The sequence below is a fragment of the Syngnathus acus genome, chromosome 24, assembly GCF_901709675.1.
Source record: "Syngnathus acus chromosome 24, fSynAcu1.2, whole genome shotgun sequence".
NCBI classification, from domain to species: domain Eukaryota; kingdom Metazoa; phylum Chordata; class Actinopteri; order Syngnathiformes; family Syngnathidae; genus Syngnathus; species Syngnathus acus.
In genome coordinates, this window is record NC_051108.1 from 2,592,261 (window position 1) to 2,600,806 (window position 8,546).

At 43.4% G+C, this 8,546-nt stretch overlaps 2 protein-coding genes across 3 annotated transcripts; one reads left to right on the plus strand and one right to left on the minus strand.

Annotated features, from left to right (window-relative positions):
- Nucleotides 1-718: 718 nt before the first annotated feature.
- pdia6 (protein disulfide isomerase family A, member 6) lies at nucleotides 719-3,680 on the plus strand. Of its 2 annotated transcripts, none has more exons than XM_037244823.1 (12): nucleotides 719-876; nucleotides 1,117-1,261; nucleotides 1,395-1,452; nucleotides 1,555-1,681; nucleotides 1,744-1,850; nucleotides 1,911-2,038; nucleotides 2,137-2,251; nucleotides 2,325-2,465; nucleotides 2,535-2,692; nucleotides 2,772-2,930; nucleotides 2,990-3,086; nucleotides 3,155-3,680. In XM_037244823.1, exons 1-12 carry the CDS (start codon nucleotides 858-860, stop codon nucleotides 3,227-3,229), a joined length of 1,329 nt encoding a protein of 442 aa, XP_037100718.1. In that variant the 5' UTR covers nucleotides 719-857; the 3' UTR covers nucleotides 3,230-3,680. The 2 variants fall into 2 exon arrangements, with proteins under 2 accessions (XP_037100718.1, XP_037100719.1); XM_037244824.1 differs by having other exon boundaries at nucleotides 1,914-2,038.
- On the minus strand, nucleotides 3,507-7,711 carry hpcal1 (hippocalcin-like 1). Its single transcript, XM_037244825.1, has 5 exons — nucleotides 7,604-7,711; nucleotides 7,427-7,524; nucleotides 4,790-5,260; nucleotides 4,454-4,559; nucleotides 3,507-4,289 (listed from the first exon to the last, which is right to left on the minus strand). The coding sequence occupies exons 3-5, from the start codon at nucleotides 5,165-5,167 to the stop codon at nucleotides 4,192-4,194; spliced, it is 582 nt and encodes a 193-aa protein (XP_037100720.1). The 5' UTR covers nucleotides 5,168-5,260; nucleotides 7,427-7,524; nucleotides 7,604-7,711; the 3' UTR covers nucleotides 3,507-4,191.
- Nucleotides 7,712-8,546: the final 835 nt, after the last annotated feature.

Here is an 8,546-nt window from a genome sequence, read left to right on the forward strand (position 1 = left end):
ATTTGTGGCGCGCAACTTCGTCAAGTCACTACTACTCGAACAGACAACTTCCGGTAAGTCACAAAAATAAGAGTAAGCTTTTATTTCTTAAGGTTTGATGAAAACGACGTATTTATCCGGTGCTGAATATCTGTTAACGCGAAAGGCTACACTGCCTTTAAAACAAAACAAAACAAAAAAAGAGAAATAAGAAATATTCTGGTCAACATTTTGTTAACTCTTTCGTTTATTGTTCTTTATTGGTCTCAAGACTGATTTAAAAATAGGAATACAAAAAGGTTTGCTCGCAGGGTTTGGTTTTGTCTCCATCTAGAGACAAAAAAGATACATTGTGAACAGAGGGGTGGTTATACTATATTTGTACAGCTATTTTGATATACATAACGGAAATAAAAAGTCATTTGACTTGATCAAATTAATATTCGTGTCAAGCAACCCTCATTGCGTGTAATTACTTTAAAATTCCACGTATTGCTAGAAAACGTGGAGGATCAACTTTTGGCACGATATCTTCGTGTTTTAATTTCTCTATGACATTTTTTGTTGTTTTCCTTTTTTGTCACAATGACAAAATCAAAAACAACTCATTTATGATCTTAGTTTCTTTTCTCGTCACTTTTGCTGCGAACGTACGCTTCCCTTAAAACCTTACACGGCGCTTTCCGATTGGTCGTCCACACGACTGCTCGTTTTAGCCAATCGGCGTTCGCCATTAGGTTGCAGCGCTTGAGTTCAGCCAATCACCGTGGGCCACGGTGAATCTCCTCCATTGACATTATTGCAGGCTGCTAAAGCAAGCGGCTGTAGACTTCATAGTGTTTGCAACTAGTAAAGGTGGCTGAGACATTGCTAAAATAATGAAACCATTACTTTCTGGTAAGTACAACCGCAAATTAGTTCTTTAAAATGGGATTGTTGGGTTGCACAATTTCTGAGTTTGTCTTGTCGGCTAGCTGGAATAACAATGGCACATAGGTTGGCAGGCCTCTTTAATTCAACAGAAATATGACTTTTAAAGCTTTCCCACATTGAGAGTAATGATGTGCTTATACAGTTTAAATTGTGTTTGAAAATGGCTGCCTCCCTGATTACCCGTAAATGTAATCATTTGTGCAGGAGTGTTGCTGGGCTGTTCGTTGCTTGTTAGTGTGCAAGCATTTTATTCTCCCAGCGATGATGTGGTCGAACTGAACCCGTCCAGCTTCAACAGAGAAGTGATTCAGAGCGATAATCTGTGGCTGATCGAGTTCTACGCTCCCTGGTGAGTGCGTTGACACATCATGAATGGGCCCAATACAGCGCCCAGGGGTGTCCCGACAGCGAAATTGTGCTGGAATGTTTATAGTGCGTTGTACAGGTGGATCATGTTGACATGTTCACCTTGTCTTCATCAGGTGTGGCCATTGTCAAAGGTTGACGCCAGACTGGAAAAAGGCAGCAACAGCCCTTAAGGTGACCACGACACAAATGTCTATTTATAAGTAACTCTAAATTACAATACTAACACATTACATCTAAACTTAAGTTTGGACTTTACTGCCTGTGTTCTCTCAGGGTATCGTCAAGGTTGGTGCAGTAGATGCAGACCAGCACAAGTCTTTGGGAGGCCAATATGGCGTTTCCGGCTTCCCTACAATCAAGATTTTTGGCGGCAATAAGAACAAACCTGAGCAATATCAAGGTACTTATGACAGTGGGTCTTTGTATTTCTGAATGATGAAATTTAAAAAACGTTTTCCTCAGGAGGGCGAACTAGCCAGGCCATCGTGGAAGCAGCCATGAGCGCTCTGCGCGAACTGGTTAAAGACCGACTCAGCGGCAAGTCTGGCAGCTCGGGTTACAGCAAACAGGTATGTGCCAGAATCCCATGCCACAATATGAAGCATAGCTCAGTGAGACTTTGCACCCAGCAGAGTGAAGGTGGCAGTGAAAAGGACGTGGTGGAGCTCACGGATGACAACTTTGACAAGATGGTGCTGCACAGCGATGACGTGTGGTTGGTGGAGTTCTTCGCTCCTTGGTGTGGACACTGCAAGAAGTAAGTAAAGCTGTCCTTGTTGGACACATTTGACACAACAGTGTTTTTGAGCTGATTATTCTCAAACGATTTAATTTCAATTTATATGCAATCGCCAGCCTGGAGCCTGAGTGGGCAGCTGCAGCTTCGGCCGTCAAGGAGCAGACAAAGGGCAAAGTTCGCCTGGGAGCCGTGGATGCAACTGTGCATCAAGCTGTGTCCAGCCGTTATGGGGTCAGTGTCACACTTGGATTTTTTTACGACTGATATTCTTGTCCTGACAAAAGTACGTTTTGTCTCTGAGCAGGTCCGAGGTTTTCCCACCATCAAGATATTCCGCAAAGGGGAGGAGCCTGAGGACTACCAAGGGGGACGTTCCCGCCGCGACATCATCGAGAGGGCCTTGGATCTGTTTTCTGATAACGCCCCTGTTCCAGAACTGCTGGAGGTTAGTCGGTGAACATAAGTTGAGCACATATCATGAAGTCCACGCCGTCAATGAAACGATGTCTTACAGATTCTTAATGAAGATCTCCTGAAGAAGACTTGTGAGGACAGTCAGCTGTGCATCATTGGTATCCTGCCACACATTCTGGATACAGGTGCCTCCGGTAGAAACAGCTACCTGGACGTGATGGCAAAGCTGGCCGACAAGTACAAGAAGAAGATGTGGGGGTAAGATTAATAGCTGATTTTTTTTGGACTCGGATCTTGTGAGAGAGGTCACCCCCCGCCTCGCTCTTCCCCTCGTCAGCTGGCTTTGGGCCGAAGCCGGTAGTCAGATGGACCTGGAGGCCTCGCTGGGTATCGGCGGCTTCGGCTACCCCGCCATGGCTGCCATCAACTTGCGCAAGATGAAATTCGCTCTGCTCAAGGGCTCGTTCAGCGAGACCGGGATTCACGAATTCCTCAGGTGAGTTGCGCAAGAGGGGCGTGGCCAGCCAACGGCGGGGAGTAACTCATCGTTTGCAGGGAGCTTTCTGTCGGACGAGGCTCGACCGCCACGTTGGGAGGCGGCGTGCTTCCCAAAATTCACTCCGTTGAAGCGTGGGATGGAAAAGATGGACAGGTGAGAAAAGATTCACGGCTGGATAGTAAGAATGAATAAATGATAATTGTTTTTTCTCCCACCGTCAGCTTCCCGAGGAGGAGGATTACGACCTCAGTGACGTTGAGCTGGATGATGACTTTGACAAGAAGATTGAGTTATGAAGCTCAGAATATTTTTATTTAAAAAAGTGAGGCTGCTGGGATTTGACCCAGGCTGGTTTGCTTGGATGTGATCTGGTCCCGTGCGAGCCATGTCCCCTTCTCCTGTGGATGAATGGAAGGCCCGGTAGGTCGCAGTTACTGAAATACTCCAGAAGTTTCATCTTTAGTCAAGTCACATGTACACGTTTATGGGGAGGGGTCAGTCACTCATGTAATTTCTGACACTTGCAATCCAAGCTTTTTATTGTTCCTTTTTTTTTTTTTCTTCTTCTTCTAAGTGTGGACTGAAATAACTTTGTCAAGCCCCTCATGCGACATTTTTGTTTCCTGGTTTTCAATCCAGTGGTATCAAGATATAAGGTGGGGGGGGCATCTTGTGTAGATTTTTCTTACACAAACTTTATTTCAATTGTGTGAAAACATTTGTTACAATAATAAAACAATAAAAACAGCCACGGTCTCTATTTTAAAGTCACTACTTGATTATATCACAAAGTGCATGCAATACTAAAAGGCATATACATCTTTTGTGTCCAACAGCCGTCGAGCATTCCTGAGCAAACACGGTCAAAGTGAATGAAATTAGAACGTAGTGATGTCATGAGTTCCCTCTTAATGTAACATAGCTTTGAGTCGTAATACTTGCCATGCAAGGAATCCAGTCAATATAAATACGTACACGATATGGCACTTGACTTTGGGAGTAAAATCTATTTCAAGATCAAAAGATTTTGAAGACAAGCGCAACAATCCACAGAAAAAAAAAAAGCCACAAAAATAGAATTATAATAAACAGGGTTTCCAAAATAAAGGTACATTTTGTGACTTTGCTAATGGTCACATTAAAATGGGTTTATTTTATTAGCGGAGGAACCAAATTTGTAACACCGGATGTTTTGGAAACCCTGATGTAAACATTAGGACGTCATGGAGTGCCGCGGCGGGCTTGCGAGCTTTTCCCTTCAGAACTGACGAGAGGTTGACTGGTCGGACTGCAGGAGTCGCACGATGGACGGGTCGCTCTTGGCACCTTTGATGAACTCCTCCAAGGACAAACGACCTGGTAAGCACACGGAACAGAAGCCGCTTCAGTCACATATGGCTTGTTTACGGCAGATGATTACTTTGGCCAACAGGTGGCGCTGTTGACTTAGCATAATGAGTTGTATTTACTCAACATTATTCCCCATTTGTAATAACTTGGGACTCTAAAGGTGGTCTCACCGTCATTGTCAATGTCCATCTGTCTGAAGATCTTATCCGTGCGCTTCTCCGGCGTGGATTCATCCTCGGGCATCTTCATCACCGAAGACACCATCTTGTAAATGGCCTACAAAATGAAGGTTAGTCGCACAGTATTAGAACTTCAAATATTGAATCCATCTTGATGCATTTCTACGAGCAAACACAATGAAGCCAATATTGACGTGACCCCGCTGGCAGCTCAGCTCCCCACGTTGGAGGAGTAAATATAACCACGGAAAAGGGTAACTTTGATGAAGTCAGAGAAAATGTGAATGTAGTCCTACGTGACTAAAAATACGATTTTAAGCTTCTCACCTGGACTATCTCCAGCATCTCCGCGCGGCTGATGTAACCGTTCCCGTCCAGGTCGTACATGCTGAAGGCCCAGCGCAGCTTCTGCTCCAGCCCGCCACGCGACGTCACGCTCAGGGCGATGATGAACTCCCTGAAGTCGATGGTGGAGTCGCCGTTGGTGTCGAACGTGCGGAAGACGTGCTCGGCAAACTTGGAGGCGTCTCCGTAGGGGAAGAAGTTAGCGTAGATCTTCTTGAACTCCTCCACAGTCAGGTGGCCGGTGGGGCAATCCTTGAGGAAGCCGCGGTACCACTCCTGCAGCTCGTGGTCCGTGAACTCCGTGTTCTCTCGCAAATCGTTCAGGACCTCCGGCCGGAGTTTACTGTTCTGTTTTCCCATGTTGCAGTGCTCCCGGGAGCCGGCTGGGCTGGTCCTTCTACACTGGCTACACTCTCGCTGCTTTGGTTTTGGACAGCGACTGGCTTCTCTCACCTGTAGGAAACCACCAATCATTAGTATGAAATTATGTCTTATTTGTCTTTAGTATCTGTAACTGGTATCGGCATCCTCCAAAAGTACCCGAAACCTTCAAATAATAGATATATATGTTGTTGAAATTGCTGAACTGGAGCCAAGTGTCAGTATGCTCAGGCTGCAGGCAAAAAAAAAAAAATCATTCCTGCATTTTGTAAATACTGCATGTAATTCAATCATCTATCTGCTTGACCAAATTTGGTCATTTCCTATGAAAAAGCATTGCTGGCATTCATAACATTTTTTTCTAAAAAAGAATATGACTCGTCACGATAAATTCCGAGTCCCCCCCCCCCCCCCCCCTCTCTTGTGCTGGTCTACTTTTTCCAGTGGCTTCCCTGCTTAATGACTCTGTTTCACACACTGACTGGTCTGTGTGTGTGTATGTGTGTTTAGACGAATACGGATGATGACGAGGCGGCCAACATAACGTGTGGGAACAGAATAATTTTATTAAGGGAGCGGAACAAATGACAGTTGTCCTTGTTTACATCGTTTTGTCCTATAGTTGCCTCTGCGCTGGGCCCGTTGGCTTGAATAAAGACCACGCCCCGGCGGCTGTAATTATTTTTATTACTAGCTGACCTCTGATACCAACTTGAGGTTGCATTTTCGTCGCGCTAACACGTATTAAAGAGAAATGGCCTCTGTAAAGCTGAAGATGGTAACATGGATGAGTCATGTGTCTTTTAAAGCTAGCCACTACAGTTGCATGTACAAAAAACATGTTTATGGTATTTAATTGGATGTAAATAAAATTTAAAAAACTGAACCGCGGAGATGAAAAGAACTCGGGATTCATTCTGCTGCTGTGTGTGTTGAACGGAATTAATTGGGTTGCAAACCAAAAGGATAAAAAAAAAATAATAAAAAAAACAGCTTTCCCGTTATTTCTCGCTTTGTGCTTTTCTACTGCGGAGAACATTGTGCACTGGCTCAGATGAGGTCCCTTGACACACCAGTTGCCATGGCAACCCAATAGTCGCCAAAGTGCTTGGAAAAGGGAGGCAATGCAACTTCCAATCTGGTGCTCTTGCAGGACAGATGATTTTGCGTTTGGCGTACTCTGATGCAATTATCCATGCCTTTACAAACAAACCATAAAGTCAGTTTAGCCAGACAATTGTATGCTTGGTCTGAACACGACATAATGCACCAGCGCACAGAAGCATTCAAAAAAGCTAGTTGTTATGCTGAAACAAAAATAGGAATTCCAAATCTGGCATATTTCCGTGTATTCACTTGTTGCCATTTATTTTAAGACCTTTGGACAACACAATTTAAGGGGCAGCCATTTTGTCTTGTATTGCTACTTACTATCAATTGAAAATGACATCACAGCTCCTTAATTGCTGATGTCACATGACCAAATGAAGACAACAGGTGAGCTGTGAGCAAGTTACCTGAATTTTTTTTTCCCCTCAAGATTTTTCTGATTATAAAGCCTGCGTTGCAATTGAATACATGACATTTATATCAACTTCCTGTTGAGCTGTACTTTAATACAAAAATGGTCGAATTGTACTACTGAATTGAACTATACTGCTGGATGGAAAATCTCACGTAGGTGCAATGTGTGGGTGGACTCGTGCTGTGTATTTTTTTCCATTTCGTCCATCTTTGTTATATTGACTGCTGTATAGAGAACACAATTAGGCCAATTCAAAAGTTCTGACTCAAGTTTTCCATCCATATACACAAATGGAGCTGGCCTTTGTTATTAATTGATGACATTTAATTGTTTATGAAAGCCCCCAACAAAAGAAAAATGATTTGACAAAAACAAAATGTTTTTACTACGGTGTAATGGACTGACAATTCAATGTTTTGATGGTGCATGATAATTGTTTCCACGTATCATTGTTTTTCGTTAAGCAAATGTAACATTGTGCAGTAATGCGTATTTGAAATGAAATCATTGTGCATCATCATTTCCTCACAGCTTTGACAGAAATAGGAAAAGGAATGTGATGCAGTCGAGTCTTAAAATGGGTGTAACCCTCAAACTACCATCGCGTCTTGCAGGGTGGAGGGGGGGGGGGGGGGGTCACGTCAGCCGATCGCAGACTAGGAAAGACTTTACGTCCCAAAAAGTTTATTATTCAAGAAAAAAAGTCAAATTACCTTCGAAAGGAGGATTTGTGAGTGTTGCGGTAGAAAAGTCCGCTTGTTCTCCGCTTCAGCGGACAGAATTCACCGTCAACTCCAACGTCTTCTGATGACTAAACCAGCACGGGGGGGGGGAAATAAATAAAACAGATGTTTTGAAGCTAAGTTGTAGTAAAAATGTTGTTTACTTACATTTATTTGTTTTGCCACAGGCTGCCTGCGATGCTTATAAGCTTTAACGTCTGCTGGAAGATGTGGCATAAGCTCGATTTTCATCCGACTCGACCAAAACCAACAATGGGGTTTGCTTTTCATTTATGACTCGAATATACGTTATTCTCCACAATATCTTGGGAACTAACTCCATTTTCTATGCTTGTCTTCCCTGCTTAATATTTAACGTGAATCTTATGAATAGTGTAATGTTTTCTGCTGACGAAGAACCATTTTTGTATGTCACACTCTCCCTACGCACGGAATGGATTGTTCCACACTTTCCTTGCTGCTTCCATCGGAGAAAAAGTCGCAGCGTCCGGTGGAAAATTATCTCCGTCGACTATTATTAGCCTTCTATCTAAAATACACGTCTGAGAAAAAAATCTTACACAACTCCCAGTAAAAGAAAAAAAAAATATTGCTATGTATGTTATGTTTTTACACCGGCATCCTCTGTTGAATACTAAAAAAATCCATCACGAGCTTTCTTTAATTGAATTATTTTGCCCAAATATTTCAACGCTGAATTGTTCAGGCTCTTTAATCATGGACATGAGTCTGTACCTTCACTCATGCACTTCAGGAAATGTGGTGTGTATGTCAGCATTTCAGTCAGTACATTAATAATTAACTCTGTGTATTTGTGCGTGTGTGTTTCTGAAGCCTGACACCTGTTTCCCGTAAGTTGCAGGTTTATCTACCTGAAGGCAAGGATGGCGCGACACCAGGGCTAGGGGGTGCTATAGTTCCATCAAAAATCTATTGCCATAGTAGTGACAAACAGAACAATTAAATGCTCTTCCACTAGATGGCAGTAGGTACAATTAACCTCTATGCAGTACTCACCTGCTTGTTGGAAATTGGAAACCTCGACACAAGAACACATCAAGAACCAAGTCAACCCTGGGGTCAAGGGTCA

What these genes read in the sequence shown, in the direction of transcription:
- pdia6 (XM_037244823.1), top strand. An exon ending in CAAACCTGAGCAATATCAAG is followed by an intron (nt 1,682 to 1,743) that starts GTACTTATGACA and finishes CGTTTTCCTCAG; the next exon opens with GAGGGCGAACTAGCCAGGCC. An exon ending in GGGATTCACGAATTCCTCAG is followed by an intron (nt 2,931 to 2,989) that starts GTGAGTTGCGCA and finishes CATCGTTTGCAG; the next exon opens with GGAGCTTTCTGTCGGACGAG.
- hpcal1 (XM_037244825.1), bottom strand. Translation starts at nt 5,167, where the DNA reads ATGGGAAAACAGAACAGTAAACTCCGGCCGGAGGTCCTGAACGATTTG. An exon ending in AGATGCTGGAGATAGTCCAG is followed by an intron (nt 4,560 to 4,789) that starts GTGAGAAGCTTA and finishes TTCATTTTGTAG; the next exon opens with GCCATTTACAAGATGGTGTC. An exon ending in GATGGACATTGACAATGACG is followed by an intron (nt 4,290 to 4,453) that starts GTGAGACCACCT and finishes TGTGCTTACCAG; the next exon opens with GTCGTTTGTCCTTGGAGGAG.